At 35.5% G+C, this 27,253-nt stretch overlaps 1 protein-coding gene across 5 annotated transcripts in view; it reads left to right on the top strand.

Annotated features, from left to right (window-relative positions):
- Positions 1–27,253, top strand: part of LOC123555179 (uncharacterized) — a 202,738-nt gene that overhangs the window by 157,338 nt on the left and 18,147 nt on the right. For all 5 annotated transcript variants that reach the window (XM_053547369.1, XM_053547368.1, XM_053547367.1 and 2 more), the window contains 16 exons: positions 9,068–9,196; positions 10,244–10,422; positions 10,681–10,780; positions 11,781–11,876; positions 12,410–13,526; positions 13,852–13,999; positions 14,934–15,314; positions 16,019–16,215; positions 16,523–16,660; positions 18,413–18,544; positions 19,970–20,044; positions 21,212–21,286; positions 22,306–22,383; positions 25,002–25,139; positions 25,922–26,106; positions 26,833–27,038. In XM_053547369.1, coding sequence (XP_053403344.1) covers positions 9,068–9,196; positions 10,244–10,422; positions 10,681–10,780; positions 11,781–11,876; positions 12,410–13,526; positions 13,852–13,999; positions 14,934–15,314; positions 16,019–16,215; positions 16,523–16,660; positions 18,413–18,544; positions 19,970–20,044; positions 21,212–21,286; positions 22,306–22,383; positions 25,002–25,139; positions 25,922–26,106; positions 26,833–27,038 — 3,374 coding nt within the window. The remainder of the gene's footprint in view (positions 1–9,067; positions 9,197–10,243; positions 10,423–10,680; positions 10,781–11,780; positions 11,877–12,409; positions 13,527–13,851; positions 14,000–14,933; positions 15,315–16,018; positions 16,216–16,522; positions 16,661–18,412; positions 18,545–19,969; positions 20,045–21,211; positions 21,287–22,305; positions 22,384–25,001; positions 25,140–25,921; positions 26,107–26,832; positions 27,039–27,253) is intronic.

The raw sequence follows: 27,253 nt of genomic DNA, 5'->3' as shown, positions 1-27,253 counted from the left end.
ACCTGCTATGATTGAGAATTTCGATACAGGTATCATGGGGTAGGCCGGGTATTGACTCAGTTGGACACTTTCAAATCCCCTTTAATCCCTAATTTGTGTAAAGTTCAAGATAACGGCTATCATTTCAAATCTTTAAGACGCAAAGCAAATATTTACGGCTAATAATCTGCAAACCTTTCGAACCAAAGGCAAGCGTTTACTACAGGTTACTACAAACCACTCGACGAGTCCTTGAACAAATAACACAAATTAGGGCAACTCGGTCACCCGGGGACACGCTATCTTTAAGGAGCTACTGATATTTAGACAGAGAAAATCATAAGATTTAAACAATCTGTAATATCAGTGACACTGAAGTATTTCATGTATTTTCATGACCTTTCAGTATGCGCCAAGGCTAGCTTCGTGTTAAAGCTAGTCAGAGGCGTTTTACTATGCTATTGTTCAGCATAACTGAGGCTGAAAGTGCATATACTGGTACAGTTACGCAAAAACTATTTTCATTAAGATAAGAGTCTCTTCGGGTCATTATATTACAAAAGGTCGATCTCAGCTGGCCGCTGTATTTGCTATTGCGTGCACAGTAAGCAAGGTAAAAAAGCCTCATAAGGATTCAAAAGATTCTGTCTTTTTGGTTAATATTAGACAAAAATCTAACCGTCGAGACGAGCCGGAAAACTGTGACGTTTGTACATCAATTTTGTCAATTATTTAATGTGCACCATGTATCAAATAGGTTTTAGATATTTGCTATATAATGGCTGAAACCAGTTTTATTCCCATCTAGGAGACACATAGATTATTCTTTGGTCTGGGTTTGATAATGAAAAACACCAAAAAAAGAGTTAAAATGGAAGATAACTCTTATTTTTCTTTTTGTTCAGCAATTCATATGTGTGCATAAACTCACACTGCTTTGCGAATAAGTGTTTATGAACTGATACTGCTTTGAAATTATATGTGTAGGATTACCATACTGCTTTGAAATAATATGTGTAGGATTACCATACTGCTTTGAAATTATATGTGTAGGATTACCCTACTGCTTTGAAATAATATGTGTAGGATTACCATACTGCGTTGAAATTATATGGGTAGGATTACCATACTGCTTTGAAACAATGTATGCATGAAGTTATACTGCTTTGAGTTTAATTTTTGTGTGCTTGTCGCCGTTATTTCTCCCGTCCCTGCACGATATTTCCAAGTTTCAAAATTTATTTGATCTCATGGCCCGAAAGGGCATAAGAGAATACAAACATAAAACAAATAATATGACAAAACATGTCAAGAACAAAACTTCATAAAGATTTTGCAAATAATTATATTCCAGGCTACCCTGGATTATTCATGTTTACTGAATTCACTACATACAGTAAATCTGCATATGACAGTAATAATACAGGATAACCATGATTACAACATATTAACTAAATATTACTCACAGAGTGTCAAAGATTTTAGTTACGGCTAGCTGACATATATAAGGAAGATGGTTCATTAAAATTTCAGCATTATTAATTTAACAAATTGAGCTAACTAAATCAAGTTGTTTTTATCAGTGTTACACATTAGATTTTGAAAATTCGCCATATTAGGGTTCTGAAAAGTATTGTGAGGGATACAAGTTTGTCTGTCATTAGCAAAATAATCACACTTAAAAAGATCATGTGATTCGTCTCCTACTTCCTTTCTATTACAGAGTGTGCATAGTGTGTTTTCTCTGGCAATACCAGAGTGTCTATCTTTTTCTATTCCGCATTTTCTAAATTATTTATGTAAATGCGGGTCAAGAGGAAAACAAACGCCGCCATCGAACGTAAAACCGTTTGTGTTAAGATGATGTTAGTGCCATGTCTAGTCAAACACCCCTGAAGGCCAACTTTCTAATTTCCTGTCAGCATTGTCCTGAACGAACTGTATCGTATTTTCATTACAGTTTTGCCTGCTTCGAATAATGGTCTTGTACAGAAATCCAGATAAAATGTAACATAAGACCCTTCATTGCTCTCAAAAGTACGTTTAGGGCAGAAATCTGGTTTCTTTAAGTTTCGTTTAGAATGGTTTTAGAATTAATGTTCGGGAAGGAAATATCGACGTTAGCATTACGTTTCTGTCTTAACATTTTATTTTATTTTAACATTTAGTATAAGATATTTATATTCAGTTTGTATAACATATAAAATCAATGGTGTCCTGGATAAAGTGACAGACAATCTTTTATTTGTGCACAACCCCCAAGCCTTTCATGGATTGTAATGAAAATGCAAGCAAAATACGGTGTACCATACAAGCACACATCTATGTAAGCGTGCACCGCCGTTTTTACGCTTGCATGTACAAAAATATACACATGGACTTAAATATTTAAGCATGCAGTGAGTGTAAACGCAACGCAGACTTCAGACCCGAATGGTACACCATAGCAAAACATGTATAATCAGAGTGGTGTACCAGCACGTAAAAGATTAAGGTTGAACGTGAATACACAGATGTCAGTCTTATATTTTTTCGTGCTATCATAAGTAATGCAATTTAGTTACGGAGTAACCCCCCGCCCCCCACACACACACCCACGTTTGCATTTAAAAAAAAAAAGTGTTGCATCATTTGATGTTAACAAATCTTTTAAAGTACCTGCCTTGCCAAAATACGGCTTTGATAAGTTAATCAACATATGCCAGGTGGTTATCTTTGATTTAAACTTTAAAATGTTTACTTAAAAACAGTCGGTGTCAAGGCAAAGTACACAAAAATGGGGGATGTCATTCACTTAAATTACTTGTTACCATTTGTATTACACTGATTTGCGATAATTTATTTGTGATTATAAAAAAATGAAATATATATTGTGTACAGGCAGTATCGTGAACATTACAGATACGTGTCCGTGTATGCGTATGAAAATAAAATTGCAATACGTAGTTATAATCGTCTGTAAAAAATGTCCAAATATTTTATTCATGTTCCTCGCCATTACCTTTACAAGAACAATTAAAACAGGGCTGGCTGCGTTAAAGAATTTAATACCTTAGATGCACACTCCTACACGAATGGTATCGCAACATATTTTTTCAGACGGTCTAACAAAAGAGTTTTAGTGATTTTGATACCTAACTCAGGCTTTTTTATTTACGAAATACTTCCCCTTTTTTGACGTCCATGGTTGTTGGAAATAGCGGACTATGCAACCATGTTGTCTGCTTTTCTAAGCACAAGTTCAAACGTTTCTGCATAAATGAAAAAAATCATTTAGTTTAAACGATTTTTCAGGTTGTTAAGGCGTTGCCGTTGAGCTCGTGGGTCAACGGATTCGTGCCCAAAACTACTTCCACTTATACTTGTTTTAAATTATCAAAGAAACAGTCTTGATCGAGAGTTGTTGAAATAAGACCATGGTCGACATAGATTCTAAATTGGAAAAAAATACATTCAAACTTTGTCATTAAACATGCAAACACGTGAGTCATATTCATACTGTGCATGTCCTGTCGCTTTGCCAAATAGCCAGATTTTATCGTCTGCTTACATCAAAGTAAAAGTGTCAGCCTTGCATTTAATCAAATACACATTTTACACCCAAACATTAAATTTATATTAAGGCTTTTAAGGGCACTTTTTGTAACCAGATTAACTGACTTTCCTTTTTTCTTAGAGTACGAAAAATTAAATGCGTTAGTTTGTGAAGGACACCGCCTTAAATAATTATGTTTAACCAGAAGTTTTGTTTATTAGGTATAGCTTTCCATACATATTTGTGTGTGTATATAAAGACACTTGAACGGCCGGGTGATCTGTGGGTCAGAAGAAATCAGTTCCGTCGATCTTTGAGGAAATCCTATTGCCAAAGAAATATTATGTGTTAAGCGATTCACGTTACAGACCGACGTATGAAAATACAGACTGGTTCGATCTTTTTATAGGGACAATGTCTCTTGCTTTATTTAAGGTAGTGGACCCGAAGTGACAATCGGCAAATTCCGTATATTCCACGTGCGATTTCGGCAATCTCCGGCATGGGGCGGGAAAAGGCGGGGGTTTTCTGTGACATTTATATTACACACGTGATTGTTGTGACTTGTGAGATTCTAAATGTATTTTTTATTGTTGTACAATATGCGGTCATTGGAAATGAGAAAAATGTAACGAAATATGAGGTAAATGGCTACGTTCGTGTGTTCTCGTTGTAACAAATACGGTACCAAATTTTTGTCGTGGTGGGTTTGTTCATCACTGTTGCCAAAAATTGGCAAAAATAATGACTCAGCAGTGTGCACATTCCTCATTCAGACGCAATGTGTATTTTATTCACACATTGATAAAAATGTTGACAATTATGTCCACCCAGTTTCCTAATCAATGTACAAATATTATGCTGGTCGGAAGCGATTAAAGATAGATAAACATTTTCTATACACTTCTGTGACAGATATAAATAGATAATTAAAACAGATATTTTGAATAATCGATGATTTGAGCCTTCATTATTGAATATTTGTTATTAAATGTCTTTTATATTCTTAGTTATACTAAAAACCTACTTAATTAAATATTAATTGAAAAAATATCATGAAAATTGATCAAGCATTAATAACAAAAATAGTTCATTGACTTCTTCAGATTCTTGTGTTCGATTTGTTCAGCTTTCATATTGTTGTAGGGAAGTGATTTCATTCTTACAGGAAGTGTAGACTCATTCTTAAGGAAGTGTAGACGTCTTGAAAAGAGTCTGTAAACATCAGACATCAAATAAAACTATATCATTTACGGTGCAGTTTTATATTCGCATGTTAAAACATTGTACGAAAAACATATGGGAAAACTTTTCTTTTTGATTTTGCTGGTGGCTCAAATAAAGATAGAACATTGTTTCAAGACACGGGCGAGCACCTTGGTTTAGAACAACAGACGTTCTATAAGCAAGCTGGAATGCTTTCTCACATGAATAATACTACAACGTATGCGAGATTTCGAACTTGCAACCAAGTCCATGTCAGTGACGTTAACCACTCAGCCAAAAAAACCTCTATAGGATATATACACTCATTGTGTGTACAGTTTAGTAATTTTGATAATGTATGATATGTGACAAATGTAATGTAACAATTAATATGCGTCTATTGAGTATTCATTACATATCAGTAAAATATAGTAACATCAATATGAAATACAAGCAAAGCAAACGTTTGGACAGCAGTATTCACCCCAAAATATGACAGAGTTATCGTGTCAATTAGTTGTATTATCAGATATGCGATAACTTGCTACATTATCTGTTACGTAAACTTTTACTAATACAAATAATTTCATGTGTATTGACATGTCCATTAGGTGTCAACGACCTCATTTTCCTAGTTTGTGCTTGTAAATGGTGTGATGAGGTTCCTTTTTCCGCTGGATGCCTTTTTTGACTTGTAAATGTAATCGACAATTTCCGTGTTATTGCGCATTTTCATTCGCTATTCGGGATCCTTCGGCCATAATAGAAATTGCTTGTTCAAACTAACCGAAGGCTTCCGAATTCGCGTACGAATAATACGGAATCGAACGGAAATCGCCGATTGTCCTAATGCAGTAGGCTTCGTCTGTGTGCACGAGATTTCCGTGAATTTGAATGTAACCGACTGAAACTGAAAGTTACAGGTAAAATAATGATGCCTTTACTCGTTAAAATGATATAAACCTGTTTTTTCTTAGGAAAATTAAAATAGATAAATATACTAATTTTGCATGAATCATATGTCAGCACACAATTTTGCTGCTACAGAAATACACTGAAAGCATCATGTAGCATTTATGCATGTTATAGCGATGTGAAAGATTTTAGACAAGACTGGTTGACAATAATTATTCATTGCAAGTTAAGAAGTGTGTGTCCGCAGATTTAGGGAAACTTAATTTCGGAATAGCGATCAGTTACTGTCATCAATATGTTTCCTTGAACTGCACGAGATGAAAAAGAAGAGAAGGGACAGACAATACAATTAGTGTTCTTTGATCCGTTATGACATTACTAGACATGATTCTATTTCTGCTGTTTATAAAACATACTGAACCAGCCACTATAGTAACTGAGAAGTTTTGCTTTCTTGCCAACAGCCGAACATCGCCGTCCTGAAAGGATTTCAAATCTATTTCTCATAGATTTGAATATTTAATGATGAACTTTTCATAATATTATACGGAAGTGCGTTAGTTAGTTTGTTTGTTTTGTTTTGGGTTTAACGCCGTTTTTCAACAGTATTTATGTCATGTAACGGCGGGCAGTTAACCTAACCAGTGTTCCTGGGTTCTGCACCAGTACAAACTTGTTCTCCGCAAGTGTCAGGCATGTTTTTTTTATTATTCATTCCAGATTTCGGCATACTGGATCGAAATTTTGAGATTTCACAGTAATTTTTTTTTGTAAAGATTTCGACTTTTTAACTTAATTTGAAATTTCGACTTATTAACTCGGGTAACTCGCATTTTCGACATAGTACCACGAAATAAAAATTTCGATATCCTTAAACGAGATATATATCACAAAATTTAAAATAACTACGCAAACGAGATATTGACGGCATCAATTTATTTCAACGTTTTTTCCCAAGGTTTTGGGTAAGTGGTCTTGTACGCACAACATTGTTTAAAACAAAGCCTGTCATTTATATTGTTACGGCATTACACAAATACATGCCATTAATAATAATGTTTTCTGATAATGTAAACGTGCATTCCGACATGCACACAGCATGCACACGACTGCACAATAATGTGCAAACGGTATAGCTAACAATTTCTTATGCTTGTGCAACGATATAAAAAAGTGTGTGCCAGTTTATCAAGACGCTTCGGCATGGTACCATGTCTATTGAAAATTTATATCTGGTCGTAGTTAATTATCCAAATAGATTTTGTCACCCTAAGACAATGGGTTATGTGCATACTGCACTGAACGTCTAGCATTTGACTGGTAACGGTTTTGTGACTGTAAAACATAAATGTTTAGGAAGTCGGTGACTGCATAAAGTTCAAGCCAATGGGTATATAAAAGAATTAGTGATTTGTGAAATTATTTGTTAAAAAGAGCCGTTAGATGGTTTCAAGTTATGAAAATAATACGACGAGCAGACAGGTGATCTATGTATTGTCAAAACACAGTCATTAGTACTAGTCTTACAAGGTTACACAGTTAAAAAAAAGTAAAATACTGTAAAATCATTTAATTTCGTGGGCACGAATTGTTCGTGGTTTTGACCGGAGCATCTATATCGTAGGGATTAAAACTCATGGCTTTTGACATTTACATAAAGTTAATGGAAATTTTCTTCTTTCGTTTGGATTTAATATCGCCGATTGATTCAACCACGACATCCTGAAAAAGTAGTTCCCCACAAAAATAACGATTTCATACTAACACATAACAAAAGTTTACAGAAATTTTCGGAAAAGGTAAACAAGTTCTTTCGTAGTAAATGCTTTGAAAATACACGAAGTATGGAATACGTAATACAGACAATTTTAAAGGAGCTTCAAAGAGCTTTAAGTAAAAACAAAATGAAACAAAATAACAACAGCAACAACAAAAATAACAGCAACAACAAAGAAACCCAACAAAAAACAAAACATACAACCTCATTTGCAATTTTTGTTTGTTTGTTTTGGGTTTAACTCCGTTTTTCAACAGTATTTCAGTTATAAAACAGCAAGCAGTTAACATAAAGCAATATTTCTAGATTCTGTGTTGTCCGCATGTAATGCCAACTTCCCCAGATAAATCGAGAGGTGGAGGACGAATGATTTCAGACACAATATCTTTTATCAGATCGTCAATTTTTGTGTTATTACGCTAATAACACAAAGCGAAACAAATTGTAAGTAATAGTAGCAGTACACCAAATTGTCGTGATATGAAGGTAGTATATTTTACAGAGCTTTGATAAAATTCGGCTATGAAAGGTAAATACGACACACACAATTCGATTTATACCTCAAATAAAGTAGATTTATGATCTTACAGTGGCGCATTAAGTGCATTAACTTGATCGATCGATCGTGAAATAAAATTTACTTCAACAATAGTATACCTTCTGTTATCTGATACTGTAGACTTCACCAATATTTAATTTGCCTGTATAACAAAGATCACCTATAGATTAGCCGTAATCATGTCTTTTAGATGTGCGACCCCGTGCGAGTTGTCTCTATTTTACAGCTATTGGCAGATCTAATTAAATTGATAACGATACATTTAAATTCTATAATAACAAGTTTGATGATGTATTAAGACGCTTTGTTAAGGGTTTTTTTTTTCTTGTAAGGTGTCCTATTATAGAGTAATACGAACACGTAAACAGTACGCTATTTGAGCCGTGCCATGAGAAAAACAACATAATGGCTTTGCGGCCAGCATGGATCCAGACCAGCCTGCGCTGATCCATGCTGTTCGCTAACGGTTTCATTAATTACAATAGGCTTTTAAAGCGAACAGCATGGATCCTGACCAGACTGCGCGGATGCGCAGGCTGGTCTGGATCCATGCTATCCGCGCAGTCTGGTCAGGATCCATGCTGGTCGCAAAGCTATTATTCTGGTTTTCGCATGGCACGGCTCATTTAATTTTAATATAATAAGAAGCATTACATACTAAGATCTGTTTTTATTTATACATTATAATAATGCCAAATATTCTTATTAAGATATTAGTTTCAGTATTCTATCGTGGTTTTGATAAATAATATACCAAATCAGACGATAATTGACAGGTTATTCATATTTTAAATTAAAAAAAAATGACGTATTTAGACCGAATTAGCCGATCATCATCGGTAATAATGCCATTAAATTAAGGCTAATAATAATAATAATAATAATAATAATAGTAATAATAATGATAACATTAGTTAATAAAAATAATAATGAAACTATAACTATAACAAAGCTAGTAGTAATAATTATGATACTAGTAATAGTAACAGTAGCAGCAATATGCCCTAGTAGCAGCAACAGCAGCAGCAGTAGTAGTAGTTGAAATGGTAGTTTTTGACTGTTTATGTGTAAAATGTTTCTTTTATTATCATTACAGGGTCAGATAGAATTCTTGGAAGCGGAGAAGTTCAAAGTGTTACTAAATATAACAGCGCCCTCTATACATGACGCGTACGCGGTAACATCAGAGTTAATAGATCACAAAGGGAAATTACTCCTTCAAGTTGTAAGTTACTACATTCTCATATTTATCTACTTACTATAAAGTCCTATTGATCAATCGGGCCGTTTTTACATCTAATAATATCTTATAAAATGTAACATTATTTCCGCTTAAAACTGGAAGCTTTTTTGACACTTCTCACACAGACAGAATATTCTTTTCGCAACACGCACTAGAAAGTAAGGCGTTAGAGAGGTACCACTTTTTCTGTTTTATTTCCTTTATTTTTTTTTGCCAACTCTTTGTCGTCCTTGAAATTCATTTATATTCCATACAAGAGGTTCGTTTAAAAGAACCGTTTTGTTTTTGAAATCCGCATGGATGGCTCTCCGATATCTATAATACCTGTTACCACAGGAGTCTGAAATTCTATCAATAAGACCATAGAAGTCTATATTTATAAAAAAATACCCCCTATATATTTTTTTTATATATAGGTGCGTATTTTTTTTTTATAAATATAGACTAGGGTGGTATTTTTTTTATAAATATAGACTTCTGTGGTCTTATTGATAGAATTTCAGACTCCTGTGCTGTTACTGAGACATTAAACGGGTTACCCAGAAAGTCTAAAAATACATTGCAAAAAGACCCTCCCGACAATTCTACATGCCAGCAGTGATTTTTCAACCGACTGATAATTGTTTCCTTTATATGAGTTCTTCAATGAAGCTATTTAAGGTAGTAAACCTGGGCTATTGGCACTCTCTTAACGAACCACAGCACCATGCAATATCGCTATGACTGCACAGCCATCCGTATTCAACAATGTGGTGCTCGCGTACGAGAAGAAGAAGAAGAGGTAGTAAACCCGTAGACACTCGGCAATTTCCGTGTGATTACTTATTCTAGTTAGGCCATTCGGCATTCTTTTGACATAAATGTAGCTCAGCGCGCGTATGGCTTTCCGTAAAAACCCGAAGAATGCCGAAATCTTATACGCAGAATACGTAATTTGCCGATATACTTTACGGGGCCACTAACTTATAAACAACTTCAAATCAAAATAGTATTGCAGTTATCAAAATTGTTTTCCATTTTTGTTTATAGTACGAGAAGCCGGGATCCAGTCCTACCTTCAGTTTGCAATGGATATTTCTTCTGATATCGTGTCTGTCTGGTTTTGTGCTGTTTATGACGGTGCTTTACGTGACCTGGTGGTATTCTCAGAAGAAACATCTCGGTATCTATGGAGCCCAGGGTTATCTGTCCAACAGACATATGTACAGGTAATATTGCGTCTCAACATACATGAATTACTTTGCCAACACACATACGTACAAGGGATATAACAACTTGGTATTTACGAACAGAGGCACCATTTTGGGTCTAAAGTATTGCCCGAGAACACATGAATCTTCAAAAACCACTAAAGCTGGACACTCTTCTTAATGTCATTTTACTGTCCGGAATCTGGTTATATATAATCATTAAATTTCTGATGGTGTTACTATATTAAGATCACCTAATGGTGTTACTATATTTAGATCACGGAACAGTATGCAGCTTGGAGCAGCAGCTGAGCTCATGGGTGATCAGGATAACGATGAGACAGATGGGGAGGAGGATGGAGAAAGAAGGAAAACGGTAAGAAAACATCATTGCAAGATTTAGAATAACTTAGTGCTAGATAGGAATATAATGTTTACTTTATCTTTAATGATTTTCTTTAAAAGATGTAATGGTGATAATGGTAACTATGTAAGAATACAATGAAGAAAGAAAGATGAATAAAATGAAAGTTTTTGTAAAATGTAGGCTATAATAAAAGCAAATAAAATCAGAATAATATAACTGTTGGAATTATCACTATTCTCTTTGCTATTATTATTATCATTATTATTATTATTATTATTACGTGAGATATAAATATTTCTGACATTAAGTTTTTAATTATGTTGGCGATAATTCATGTAATTAAAAATAGTAATACATATTATAATGATGAGCAAGTCATCTAATAACGGTGATTTATTCATCTGGTAATGATGATCAGTTCATCTAGTGATGATGATCAATACATCTAGTGATGATGATCAATTAATCTAATAATGATGATCAAATCATCTGGTAATGATGATCAATGAATCTAATGATGATTATCAATTCATCTAGTGATGATGATCAATTCAGCTAATAATGATGATCAAATTATCTGGTAATGATGATCAATTCATATAGTAATGATGATCAATTCGTCTAGTAATGATGATTAATTCATCTGATAGTGATGATAAATTTAAATGATAGGTGTAATAATGTTGATACTGATGTTCAATTTAATAATAATAATTATAGCTATAATGATGATAATGATGATTTAATTTAATAATAACAGAACATGTGATAACGATAATGATGACGATGATAATGATCAATGTAATAATAGTAATATATGTAATATTGATGATGTTGATAATGTTGATGAAACGTTTATAATGATGATACCATATCATAACAATATGCTTATTGTCAGAAATAAAATGAACATCAAACGCAAACTGTCTATCATTTTGCATCAAATGATGCTAAATGTTTTAAGCAGTTTGAGCCTAATGACTAAATGAACGAATTATTTTTTATTCAGGAAAAGGTACGAATGTCTATGAAACCTGAAACCATTATAGAGGAGTCTGAGGACAGTTGTGACGATGATAGAACAAATCCTAAACTACGATTCCAGGTAAGTGGATCAAATACGTTGAATTTTAGTGATTGTTTAATTAACCAAGTGGTTGAAATCGTGATGTAGTGGGTTAAAAGTGATGAGGGACTTCCGTAACCTGCTGGATAATGTCGCTTACTTCGAATCAATCCGCCCGCTTAACTCAATAGGGAGAGCACAGATCTACGGATCGCGGAATCCCCGGGCGGGGCGTATGTTCTCCATGACGACTTGATAAAAAGATATTGTGCCTGTAATCGTTCGTCCTCCAGCACGGATTCATGTGGAGTAGTTCGCAATTACTTGCGGAGAACAGGTTGTTACTGGTACAGAATCTAGGAACACTGGTTAAGTTAACTGCCCGTAGTTACTTAAGTGTCAGGAAGCCATCCACCTGGCTTGTGGAAGATCGGTGGTAGTACCCAGGTGCCCGTTCGTAATGAAATAATTAAAACAAAAAGATCTTGACTGTGAATGGTAATTTGGAGAAAATTTTCTTTGATATTGTTTAGGTAATTAAAACATAATACAGTTTATTTAATGCACTGTAGGTACCTGTCAGTCATGATATTGTGCAGCGAAAGAGGTCACTGAGGTTGGGACAAAGAAGTCAACTATCCAATGAAAATATTCGTGGGAGTGGCATATTAGACTATCCTGACCAATCAGGAGATGAATTAGAAAATGACCTTTCCCCTGAACAGAAGGTTGCTGATGCTGACGGGAGTTACACGCCCTTGGGTGACTTGGATGATATGTGGCACGATCATGCCGTGCAGAACTCGCAAAGCACAGCAAAACTTGCTGATCCTAGAGGAAATCTAGACTACAATATACAAACAAGTAAATCCGATGGAGATCTGTTGGGAGACAACAAGAAACTTTCTGAGAAAGAAAAAGTTATAATTCCTCTAAAAGTGGAAATCCCAAAACAGAAAAGATCCCCAAATAAAGGGATTACAATACAAAAACGGGCTGAACCAAATATATACCAAAAAGGATTAAATGTACGGCCTCATGAAAATGATTTGAGTTCTTCACCTGTTAGGTCAGATCAAGTCAGAGCCCAAGTTCACACACCAGAGCAGCATCAATATGTAAACAATAGCTTTGGGCAATACATTGATCTTAAAACTCCAGACCAATTGTCAAGGTCACGTGTAAGTCGTGAGTCAAACGATGCGTATGAACTATACACATACCCTGCAGACATTCCTATGTCGACATTCAAAACTACAAATGCTAGTCCTGTCAAAGAATCTCCTGTCTATAAAGTCCCGAAAAAACCAAAACCTGTGTTTCATAGTGGGTCACCGACAAACTTTGATTTTAATAAACTTGACCCAAAAGTAAGTTTAAATCAACCCAATGAACCATATTCTCCCGGAAAGTTTAGTATGTTAAGTGAAGGGTCGAGCAGTGACGATTTCTCGAACAATGAAGAGGATCTTGACGACACGGGAGATTTTCTTCGGTTGGAAGATTCTGACATTGATCTCCCGTCACCTGATCATAATGTAGATGGTGACCAACTGTCTAATGCTAGTCTACCTCTGCCAAGTCCTCCGCCGATGGAGAATGAATTTATGCCATACGACACTCATGGACGAATCTCTCAACTCTCACCTCGGCAAAGCCTTGTGACACCATTAGATAGTAAGGAATACGGTACGTGAATATTTTCTTTATATTGCCAAACACATACACTTAGCACTTTTCTTGTTTTCTGATCTACTCTCATTCTATTCAACTGGTACACGAGACAAACGTGAAGTAAGCATTGTATATTTCTTGGCCAATATACCATAACTGATGAAAAAAACAATTATCTATATAATATTCATACAAACTGTTTAAAACGTGTTTTTCATGAAAAGGTAAATACCAGAAAAGTGCTATTAAAACTAACAAACAATTCCCTGAAAAAGGTTGTAAAATGTCTATATGTGAATGTCTAGTCTGAAAAAGTGTTATATTTTTCTTTTATGTTTAGGAACTGTTATTGCTCTCACGGGGTCGCCATCTCCTGGTGGACCATATTCAAAGCACAGTGTGGACCGGTTTGTTTTCCCTCCTCCGCCAACCATGTATAATCCCCCGCAACATGCTGCATGGGCTAGAAGAGAACTTAACTTTCCAAGGTAACAACTAAATAAACACCACCTTTCTATTACTTCCTTTGTTTTCATCCCACATACAAATACAGAATATGTGCTACAAGAGAACAACTTTCTAAGGTGAAAGTTTTTATAACATCGCTTTTCGTTTTCTTTTAGTTCCTCCTTTTGTATCGCACTTAAATATTCAGCATGGGATAGAAGAGAACAATTTCCAAAGTGAAAGCATTTATAAACACAACATTTTTTTCACTTCTTCTGTTTGTATTTCACTTAAAAGTGTAGAATGGGTTAGAAGAGACCAACTTTAAAAGTGGAAGAATTTATAAACACCGCCTCTTTTTACTGATTTATTTTTGTATCCCACTTAAAAATACAACATGTTCCAGAAGAGAAACAAGTTTCCAAGGTGAAAGCTTTTATTATCAGCGCTTTTTGTTTACCTAATCTATTTGTATCCCACATAAAATACAGGATAGACTAGAAAAGAACAACTTTCCGAAGAGAATCCATTTATAAACTCACTATTCTACTTCTTACTTTCCCCTTAAAACATACAAAATGAGTTACGAAACAACTAAACTGTCCCACCAACGAACCTGTAAAATTAAGTTGTTTTTTTTACATTTCAACTCAGTCTATGATTTCTCACTGTACGTACCTTGTGTTAGATACTATTACTAATCTTTCAAACATGACGGAATATACAATTAATGTGTCTATGTTGACGCAGAATATAAACGTTCTATAATGTTTGATTTTTATTATCCGGAAATCTAAATATTTACTCTGCATTCTTCACAAGATTTGAATTAGATAATTTCTCTTAGCTACCTTTTAAAGGAAATCATATATCATTTTTTTGGAAAATGTCACTGTAGTTTTATATATTTCACTTTGATTAAATGTATCTACTTTATAATTAAAAATGCTGGTAACGTTTTAATGCTTTTCCAAGTTCCAGAGAAGAAGGCGGTGATTATGTTGGCCTACCAATGAATCTGAAGGATCCACCCCAAGGACCGCAAGCCAAGGGTCAAGGAAATGTCCCGCCGCCACTGGGATTTCCACCACAGCCACCGCCACCGTATGGGTATGTTTTGGCGGACAGACGCGATGAGGCAAAAAGCCGGGAACGTAAACTGAGCCTGGGTAAACGAGAACGCAAACAAAGTGGCGGAGATAAAGAACGAGGCCCTAGTGGAGGCGATAGAGAACGGAACCAAGGTGGTCCAGATAGAGAACGCAGGCAGAGTGGGCAAGATAGAGAACGGAAACAAAGTGGTTCTGAACGAGAAAGAAAACAAAGTTCAGGGAGAAAAGGAAAGGCTCCAAAACAGTACGTTTCTGTAAACTGGTAAACCTTGCAAACAATTAGACGCTTAAAATCATAAGGCTATCATGATGTTAAATACACAAAGAAAATAAAATGATTTTTTATAGAAAAAATAAAGAAATATATTATCGTGTATGCATGTCAGTAGATGTGACTGCTGCAAAATGCAAGGCAATTCAGTCCCCTCTCATCTTTGTGATTAACAAGTCTGTACTAAAACTTTGTGTTTTAATAAGATACCAAAATATTATTTAAAAACCTGTCTTTTTCTAAATTTATATTTCAATAGTAATGTTATGGTTGTGTTTAATATTCCATCAATGTATTCCTTCACTATGAGAGAAGTTTGCAATAACTGTGTAGGTAAGGAGCAATTGCAAAAGTCCTTGTCAGCTTTGTAACAGATTTAACAAAAATTGAGCCGTGCCATGAGAAAACCAACATAGTGGCTTTGCGACCAGCATGGATCCAGACCAGGCCACACATCCGCGCAGTCTGGTTAGGATCCATGCTGTTCGCTTTAAAAGCCTATTGCAATTAGAGAAACCATTAGCGAAAAGCATGGATCTTGACCAAACTGCGCGGATGCGCAGGCTGGTCTGGATCCATGCTGGTCGCAAAGCCACTATGTTGATTTTCACATGGCACGGCTCAATTATTTCGACGCACCTGAACACGTCGATCGAAATATCTTTTATCGTTTTCAGTCTTCATCTCACAATATTGACTACAATGTGTGTGCTGAGTGTGATGTCAGGGGTCTATTGTGCTGTAACATCTGACAGAACGAGGGTTAACATTGTTGTGTATGTGCCTGCAGCATTTCCCTACAAGAATTCTACAATCTTTACCGCCCCTGGAAAAGTCGTGAAAGTACAAGACTCAAAAGGAATGGAATGGTTTGGTAAGATAATGTTTATTGACTTTCAAACAGTTTTTAGAAATGCAATAAAAAAACACATATATTGGAAACTCTGATGTAAAATTATTTCTTGCTTTGATCTGTGCATTTAATGGTTTATGCAGTATGTAATGCACTAGTTTTGTTCTGTTTTTTCTGTTCATATGATGTATTACAAACGTTTTACCTGTTTAGCTTGAATGTACTATATCTCTGTAATAACGTTACATTAGTGGTATGTTGATTTTTCTATTTATAAAGTTCATGAAACTGAACTGAAACCTTTACTTATTATTTTTTGTAATTTTAGTGTCTCCAGACCCCATCCTTCACAAGCCAAACGGTACATCAAAATGTTCCAATAACAGATGTGCACACACGTGTGATGACAACACTGGGGAATGTATCTGCCGGCATGGTTACAGCATGGACAATGGAATATGTAGAGGTATGTATGCCTTTGTTACAACAAGGACACAGGGATATATAGAGTATTTTAAGTCTTTGTTACAACATGGACATTGGAATATGTGTAGATGTATATGAATGTGTTATAACTTTGACAGAGGTATGTATGTTTGTGTTACAACATGGACAATGGAATATAAAAATATGCATATGTCTTTGTTACATTTTAAACATTGGAATATCAAAAAAAGAGTTACAATATGGACAATGCGGTATGCCATTTTATTTGCATGTGTGACATAGGCATTTAGTGTATACATATATGTATATGAATTGGGGTGTTACAATATGGACAGTAACATATACATAAAATGTAAATCTGTGTGACAACATGGAAAAAAGCTAAAACTAGCTGTAATGTACTACTAATAATGGCTGACAAGTTAAAGCTAATAACTATTCATGTTGACAGTATCTCACTCTCTGGAAAAACAGCAGTGCCGAGAACAACTAAAATTTATTTCATCCCCTTCGGCCCTTAAGACTTTGTATCAAACATAATCTTGTAATTGCTGTTGTGTTTTGACATTTCATAATCATGTTAGATCTATTATTAAGAAATAATAAGTTCTCAAAAGTGGTTCGTCGTAGAATAACACGAGTTTTTACTTCTTATGCATAAGAATATACCACGAAGGGCATAGGCCTGAGTGATATAAATCCGCCTAAGAACGAAATACTCGGGTTATTCTACGATAATTCACACTTGGGAACTTGTTATTTCGATTATAACACGACATACTAGCACAACAGTATTAGAAAAAATGGTAACTTCTTTTTACGTCCGTGCTACGCACCTGGATCGGATGACGTCATTGCACAAGAGTGGTTTGCAGATGAATGAATGTCAGACTGAAATCGAACAATGTTCATGACAAAGTGTGGTTATTATAGATATCAATGTATGCCAGACAGAGATTGTGCAATATAAGTGAATGGATGTCTTTATTTCAGATATAAATGAATGCCAGATGGGAATGATACAGTGTTTAATGAAAAGCTATGCTATTGCAGATATATCAATAAAAGTCAGGCTGAAATGATAAAATGTTAATGAATAGATGTGTTTATTGCAGTTTCTATGTATGTCTGACTGGAATAATACATAAATGTTTAGAACGCTGTGTTTATTGTAATATCAATTAATGGCAGACGAGATGTACAATATAATGATAGCTTATTTATGCAGAAACATGAATGATAGACTCGGATGATACATTTAATGCAAAGCTGTGTATATTGAGATATGAGTCAATGTTAGTCTGGGATACAATGTTTATGAAAAATTGTGTTTATTTCAGCTATGAATGAATGCCAGACTGGAATTATACAATGTTATTGGATGACTCGCAGATATCAATGAATGCCAGACTGGAATTATACAAGGTTATTAGATGACTCGCAGATATCAATGAATGCTAGACTGAGATACAGCGTCTTGTCTGCTTGACTGAGATGATACTATATTAGTGAATGCTTGTGTTTATTACAGATATCAATGAATACCATACTGGGTTGAAACAGTATTGATGAATAGCTATATTTATTACAGATATCAATGAATACCATACTGGGTTGATACAGTATTGATGAATAGCTATGTTTATTACAGATATCAATGAATACCATACTGGGTTGATACATTATTGATGAATAGCTATGTTTATTACAGATATCAGTGAATACCATACTGGGTTGAAACAGTATTGATGAATAGCTATGTTTATTACAGATATCAATGAATGCCAGACTGGGATGATACAGTGCTCTCACTCACAAGCAGGCTGTGTTAATGTTGATGGCACATATGAATGTTTATGTATGACTAGCAGTAACCTGTACGAGTTTGGGGATCGTTGCCTTGGTAAGCACTCCCTGGCTTTATTTATATGCCCGTATGAATGTAGAAATACCCTGTTTAGACATCATTTTAATAAATAATTTCAGTAAAATTGATATTGGTTATATAACAAATTAATGCATTTAAAATTTTTAGTAAAGATTTTAGATGATTGATAGACAAGGATTTGCAGTAACTGAACTTAGAGTGGTGACCAACATTTTATATATCATCGGTAGGCTATATTTTAGGACACAGTATGCATTTATTTTATCACGGAGTAATATTGTACTTTCTAAAATCATACAGTTATCTGCTGCAGCACTCGTTCATATTTTTATACATGTATCAAATATAAAAATACAATAGCCTACAGGTACATATTTGATACCGCTTTTAGATGTAGTTTCAGTATAGATGTTTTTATTCGTCATTTGCGAAATTATTTCTACATGAACTGACACTATTAAAACAACCCCAGAAAGACAAAGGGGTATTGTGAACTTAGAAATCAATATTGATGTTAAAAAATGTCTTCACGTAATTATAGATGCTTCGTGCGTAGTACGTTAATGATAGTGTTGTTGAATTTACTTTAAACACTAAAGTACTGTTAGCTAATTGAATTTCCTTTATTGTCTCTAACCGTTTATTAGATAATGGAACTACTTTCATGACAGTAAGCAAACAGGATCATGACAAAATTCCTTGAACTCAGTGTACAGAAAATGTACTTTACGTAACATTAATGGAAACAGAACCTAAAAGCAAACTTAAATTGAAACAACAGCCTGGTGGTAGAACGTCTACTTTGAGCGTAGCAGGTCAGGCCGAGGGTTCGCCCTCAGGTCGCGTCATACCAAAGATGGTACAAGCAAATCCCTTGCTTGGCGCACAGCAAACTCGGGAATGAGAAATATAAAGTGTAGAGCTCATAAATTAGAATAAACTTTAAAAGTTTGTATGCGTCAATACTTAAATAATCGTTACTACAGTACAAGTTTATTAAGTAAAAGTACATGTAGTTTATAATGCATAAATGGACACGCCTCTGAATATTTTACTGTACGCGTACATTTATTTGTTGGTCATTGTAAACATGACTAGCTCTATAAGTTCACGCATGCATTCCTAGGTTGTAAAATAACGTCAAAAGCGACAGCCACCTGGTGTAGGAATGTTTCCGTACATTACATCATACATTTTAACAACATTAACCTAGTGGACCTGGAATGATGTCCGGCAGTTTCCGTGTAATTACATTATCTCCGAATTCTACTTCGGTATACTTCGGCCGTAAATGTTACATTAATTCATGATTCAAAACACTCTACATTAAAACAGTTTTTTGCTTTAAATTGATGATATCTTGATGTCAATGTGTATGCCAGTCCGTTTAAAAATTGAGCTAGACTCTTTTTTACATTTTATTTTCGTTGAATATTTTAGATTGCAGAGATCCATGCCCTGCTGGGAAGTACGAGATCCAGCCATGTAGAGGAGACAGTAAGAAAATCTGTAAAGGTGTGTATTGGTTTAAACAATATAATATTCTGTTAGTCCTTGTATTAACATATTTATTTCTTAAACAAATGTGGGGTTTCCGTGGCCGAGGAGTTAAGTTTTCTGACTTTTAATCACTTGACCCTTTTCAGTGTGGGTTCGAAACCTCGCTTGGGGTTGTTAGGAAGTCATCCAGCTCGCTTACGGAAGGTCCGTGGCTTTACCTAGATGCTCGGTTGTGCCTGAAATGATACCAAGACAGGCACCCGGGGACTTTCTCGCCATCAAAAACTAGATAGTTGCCATATGATCTATAATTACATCGGTGTGACGTTATACCCAACAAACAAATGAATAAATAAACAGATGCATTGAACGCTGGGAAAAGTCTGTAACCGTATTATTGTCGAAACACTAATTAGAAAGGAGTAACAAGAAAATCTTGATGGGAGAATAAATAAAATCCGAGAAGTTTGGCTTTTTCTTCCTCTTTCAAACGTCTATTTTTATGGAGATACTCATGGGAGATGCTGTGAATACTACACCAAGAACACATAATTAGAAAAAAGATTTAAAGTTTATGCATGTTTGATGTCGTGTGCTACCGTCACTGTAATTATGGAGTATTAGAATGGTACGTTAATCTCGTGTTATCTCGTAGTAGTCAATCGTGAGGTGGATGTTTTGTTCCATTTGCTTGTGAGAGCCTTTCTTCCTCTAATATAAATTGTTATTCTCTAAATCGATTCTAATGTTGCATCAGTGATAGAACACCGCATTGTATCAGTACTATCGTCTGTTTGCAACATCTCATGTTCACAATGCCGTCTGTCCACAATGTAGTCTGTCAACATGTCAATTGTCCACAATGCCGTTCGTCCACAATGTCGTCTGTCAACATGTCATTTGTCCACAATGCCGTCTATCTACAATGTGGCATGCTCACAATGTCGTATATCTACAATGTCGTATGTCTACAATGTCGTATGTCCCAAAGTGTCGTCTGATCGCCGTGTCGTATGACCCACAATGGCGTCTGTCCACAATGCCGTTTGTCCACAAAATCGTTTGTCCCCAATATCGTCTACCGTCTGTCCACAATGTCGTATGCTAAACAATGCCGTATGTGCGCAATGTCGTATGTCCACGTATCTCATTAGTAACTTGTATTATGTTTAAATCTTTCAGAATGCACCAAGTCTTGTGGAGACAACTTTTACATGAAAACACCGTGCACAGAAGACAACAACGCTGTTTGCCTCAGTAAGTGCTTCAAAAGTTAATACACATTTTATAACAGAAATAGCAGTGATAAAACTAATGAAAATTTTCTTGCAAAATAAACATTATTTTAACCGTTCAGCATTCCTGCAATACCCAAAAGAATGCTGAACAGATAAAATAATGTTCATTTTGCAAGAAAACACCGTGCACAGAAGACAACAACGCTGTTTGCCATGCATACGTCGTTTGATATGTTGAATGAAGCAGATTGTCGATGTTATGCAATATTTTACTTATATAAAAGGCAAGTAAAGACACTTAATTCATGTCTAAATCTACATTTCTGATGAAAGTTTCAAACATTTGCCCTCTGTTTTATCAGAACTGACTGACACGTATATGACTATATACTATATGTTTGTATACATCGTTTGCTTGCCTGAAGAAGTATTTTAAAACGAAACGTGTTGCAAACTTGAATTGTCTTCCTTCTTTAACCATGCTATATACAATTCTATATGCTTATTAGTAATATTTATAGGTTAATAGCTTTGTATCGGGAAATATGAACGAGTTCTTCAGCGGAAATATTGCGCGACTTTAGGAGCTGAAGAACGAGTGCATATTTCCCGATGCAAAGATAATGACCTTTTTATTACATACGTGTCGACACATATAAATATTACGTAAATATCATATATATATGTTCAATAGTCTGAATAGGATTGACAAAACTGAACTAAATAGAAAACCTATAGTGCAACAACACACACTGAATTACGTCACGCACCCGATATGAAATTCAGGCGTCAGTGTATGGAAAAATATTGACGTTTCCGGTACCAGTGTAACTTAACGGGGAAAAGAAAGGAGTATGTAATAAAACTCTGTATGCCAAAATACCTTATAATAGTGACAGTTAAACAATATTCATTTCATTGTCTCTCATGAACAGACTCAGTCAAACCGAGTATGCTATTATTATTCTTGATTGCATTCCTTGATTCCAAAGGAGCTTTCTACCGATTTATTACACAGAGATATATTCCTCTTTTCAGAGTGTCAGCCGAAATGTAATGCAGATCTGGAGTTTGAGTTTAGCCAGTGTAGTGCAACACAAAATCGCGAGTGTAAAGGTATAACCATATTCACGTAAGGTAGTGGACCTGAGAATTTCCCGCTTGATTACTTAGACTCAGTATGCAATTTCGGCATTCTGGGATATGAAGGAAAAACCAAGCCAAGTGCTTGTATGGGCTATACAGTAACATCCGAAGAGTTCCGCAACGAAGCCACAGAATTGCCATTTTGGCCCAACTGCCTTAAACCGTCCATATTTAGTTAAAGACATGTTCATATTTAAAAAAGGTGACCCATCTTTACCATCCAACTATCGCCCCATTTCACTTCTTGATACTATTGAGAAAGTCTTCGAAAAAATCATATTCAGACATCTGTTTAATTTCTTCCACGACACTAATTTCTTTACTTGCTGCCAATCTGGTTTTCATGCCAGGTGACTCCACTGTGAATCAATTGGCCTATCTCTACAATACATTTTGCAGTGCTCTCGATAAAGGACTAGAAGTCAGGGTTATATTTTTTGATATTAGCAAGGCTTTTGATAAGGTTTGGCACCGCGGTCTTCTCTACAAGCTTGAGCGCGCGGGTATCCGTGGAAATCTACTGCGTTGGTTCTCCAACTATCTTTCTAACAGGTGTCAACGGGTCGTTATTCCTAGAGCATCCTCAAGCATCGCTAAAATACAAGCCGGTGTCCCTCAAGGGTCCACTATTGGTCCCTTAGGTTTCCTTGTATATATCAATGACATTGTCACTGATATTGAATCTAATATAAACCTTTTCGCAGACGACACCAGTCTGTTTATGATCGTAGAATCCCCTCTTGCGACCGCTACTCAGCTACAATCTGACGTAAACAGGATTACGGAATGGGCCGACACATGGCTTGTCAATTTTAATCCAGCAAAATCAGAATCTCTTGTCATCTCTCGTAAAAGGATGAAACCATTTCATCCCTCCATCAGCATGACCAATTCTACAATCCCCTCCGTCGACAGTCACAAACATCTCGGGGTAGTGATTTCCAATGATTGCAAATGGCATCAACAGATTGATTTGATCAAAGCTAAGGCCTGGACCAGAATCAACATCATGAAACGATTGAGATACCTTTTAGATAGAAAATCACTCGAAGTCATTTACCTTCGTTCATTCGCCCAATAATGGAATATGCAGATGTAGTTTGGGACAACTGTAGCCAATACGAAAAAGATGATCTGGAGAAAATTCAAAACGAGGCTGCCCGTATTGTTACTGGTTGCACCAAACTATGCTCAATTCGTAACTTACAACAAGAAACTGGATGGGAGCCCCTGTGGGAAAGGCGACACAAACATAAACTTGTTCTTTTCTTTAAGATGGTAAATGGACTTGTTCCTGACTACCTGTCGTCCCTTGTTCCGGATACGGTAGGTCAGGCTACACAAATGAGGCTGAGAAATGATGCCGATCTTCTCAATATCCGTGGTAGAACTGTCCAATACATTAATTCCTTTCTCCCCTCTGCAATTGACAGCTGGAATGCTCTACCCAACGAGGCCAAAGAGATCAGACATTTAGACTCCTTCAAGTCCTACCTAAACACTAATAAACCCAAACCCAACTCACTGTTATATTATGGTGCCCGGCGAGCACAGGTTCTTCATACTCGTCTTAGAACTGACTGTAGCGGTCTCAACCAAGATTTATTCTCAAAAAACATTATTCATTCGCCTCTCTGCGCATGTGGTGCCATTGAAACTACATACCATTACCTATGCCTTTGTCCCAACTTCTCCGATATCAGAATAGAACTCTTTGACAGCATAAGACCTCTAGTGGACATCACGCTCAAGAATCTTCTCTACGGCGATGATAACTTAAGCTTGCAACAAAACAAGTTGATATTTGACGCTGTACATCGCTTCATTATAGCATCAAGGCGATTTGACAACAGTTAGTATGCCAAGTATGTTCGGCCTGATAAGTCACTAGAACCCTAACCATTCCCCGACTCTTCAATCTTCTCTACTTTCTTTTCAGAATTACCTCTCTTTTATACTTCGCATATGCGCCAATTTTCAATATTTATTACTATTTTCTGCTAGTTAGTTTTCTGAGATAGTTATTTCATACTTCAGTACGCAGTTGCATAGGTAAAACAACTAGTGTTACTTAACAAGACATAGTTACTTTTTTGAATTACTACTGCTCTAAAAATGAAGTTATGAAAAAACTAATTTAAGATTATTACTTAAAATTCGTTACGTACTCTTCTCACTACTTTCCAAATTTTCTTGTTCACCATTTTCAAAAATTTCAATGTTTAATAAAACAGCTTAGTTCAATGTAATGTATTTAAGATCGTATATTTAATGCCTGCCATTATTGTATGTAATTTATCTGTAAGGAGAGGAACTATTTTAGTTAATTCTGTCGTTCCAATCCTTTTCCTATTGTGTGTAGTCATGTCAGTTGTCATTCTTAAATGTACATTACGAAATAAATATGTTTAAACTAAAGACATGTTCTTGTTTATATTGCTTTAACAACAATTGTGAGAACATTGTTTTCGATGTGCATTGAATTAACAATTCTTAGATAAATATAAATTAAATATGTTCAGTCATGTATGTAATTAATTGCTTTGGTATTTTGAAACTTTAAGACGTTTTACTTTACTTTTTTGCAGCTAAATTCCGACTGCCTAAACCAGCAATGTCTTCTAATGTGATACTTGATGACTTGGCTGCACCGAATGATGAGGCAAAACCGATCCCCTATCATAATGGAGTTTACCCGAGTTTCTTACTTGATCGGGGCCACAATGGTTTGTTGATTTTTTCCTTAACATTTAATAAGGGCCTTTCCAAACAAAATATAGATCTTTATAGCTAGACGCTCTGAGAATTCACGGTGACCAAGGAAACCTGTTGACAGATCGCTACTTCAAACACGTAACTACAAGACAAGATTAGTATCAAAGCGTCGATTAACTTACAGGATGCTTTTAAAATGTTCATGCTATTCCTTTTCTTTTATCCATTAAAATGCATTCTGAGTTAATCTTTTCTGTAAATATGTTCATCCAAGGATTCGTTGATCATTGGAGATGTATTGGAGATTTTATATACTCACATGTTTTATTGGTTATTGTGGACAAGTAATTGCAACTAGAAATTTACATATGATTACGTATTCATGTTAGGCAATTCGGCAGTCTTCGGACGTAAAAGGAAGCTAAACGGGCACGTGGTTTTCCGTAAAACCGGAGAACGCCGAAATTGCATTTGGATAATACCGAATTTGCCGATTGTCACTGCGTGTCCACTACCTTAGAGTGAAGGTGACATTCGGGATGATTTCGATACAGTTTAAATTAAAACAAACGGAAGTATCAGCCCTTTAATATTTAAGTATGATGCAACAGAAGACTTTATTGGCAGAGCGACAATAATATTATAATAATTCGTTTAGAACCGACAGCTGTAATTAAAAGATGATGTGAAATCAGAGAACATTACCATTTGACCATGGAAAGAAAGAAAGTTTACCAGCATACAGTACAAATTAATACACCTTATATTACCTTTTCTTTTGACATCTTTTCAGGGTTCGGGTCACACTTCTGGATACAGGTCAGAGTGCTGGAGTTTCCAGCCGTGGTTCTCTTCCAGTCCATAAACCATTCAGAAGCAGTGTCCGCGAAAGACTTCACCGGAAATAGAGAAATCATCGATAAATACTGTCCTTATCCCGTTCCATATATGTACAAACTGAAATATGTTAAGCATAATGTAAGTCAACTTATGCTTTTTACATTTTGCTATACTAGTATTTAAGTTTTATAAATTCTTAGAACTGTCAGTTGGTTTCTGTGATTGGTGTATTTTATTAAACAAGAATGTGTAAACAATACACGTGGATTTCTTGTGCTGCTTATTATTACAGGCGTCGTTTATCAATAATTGTTATTATCGTGTCACATTAGAAGAATAAAAACAGTCTGAAGTCGTCTCTTGACGTCGTAGTTACTTTTTTTCTCGTTTGTCATTAGGCTTTTTTTTAAATACAGAAGTTCGATTGGCTTTTACCGTATGGCCAAATAATTGGTTATAATCACTTCCGGTAATGATCACGTATGCGCATGCTGCACACGTAGATCTAAGGTTCCGCTAGGTAATAGGTTGGGCTTAATAGCATGCCGCCCGTCATATTTATAGGTCGAAATTATCTTGAATCGAAACTCGAGGTGCACATCTGAGCATTATTTCATGTATTGTAGGACATTTGAGTAGAACCAAAGACTTTGTGTTACCCAGCTAGGTGACTTCTTCAGATGGAAGAAGTATGTGCCCCAAGCGCGGTTTCTAACGAGGGGCAACTGATTCAAAATCGGCGACTCAACCGTTTGGTGATGGAGGCCCGTAAATAAATAATTATAATTTGTGTACATGTTTTTTCACAAGGAAATTGTAGATTATATTTTATTTCCAGCTAAAAATAAATCTTATTAATTTCAGAATGTTTACTATAAAGGAGATGCAAATGAGGGTACAGAGGCTTTACAACCATGTGAAACAGAGAGGGAGAGTTTTCCAGATGTCACTAAGGCAGCGGATGAATCTATTCTGTGTTCAAAACCTGGAATCTTCGCTGATGTCTTCCAAGATATCAAACCAGAGGAATATAATGGAACTGAGACTGTATGGGAAGAAAAGGACAGATGGTTTGTATTTAAATACAGTCCAACTGTGTCGAGGACCACCTTCAAATAAAGACCTTTACTATAAAACCTGTCTTTAGAGGCCTTTGTTTTATCTGCCTGTTTAACCATAAGTAGAGAAAATTTAACTGTGTTGGAAAATCACCTGTCAGCATTTAATTTAATTCAATAATTCCTGGGTATATTAGATTTACAATACTAAAAATCGTGTAAGATAG

This window comes from Mercenaria mercenaria, chromosome 7 (assembly GCF_021730395.1).
Source record: "Mercenaria mercenaria strain notata chromosome 7, MADL_Memer_1, whole genome shotgun sequence".
Lineage (NCBI taxonomy): Eukaryota > Metazoa > Mollusca > Bivalvia > Venerida > Veneridae > Mercenaria > Mercenaria mercenaria.
This window is presented reverse-complemented; position numbering and strand designations above follow the sequence as displayed.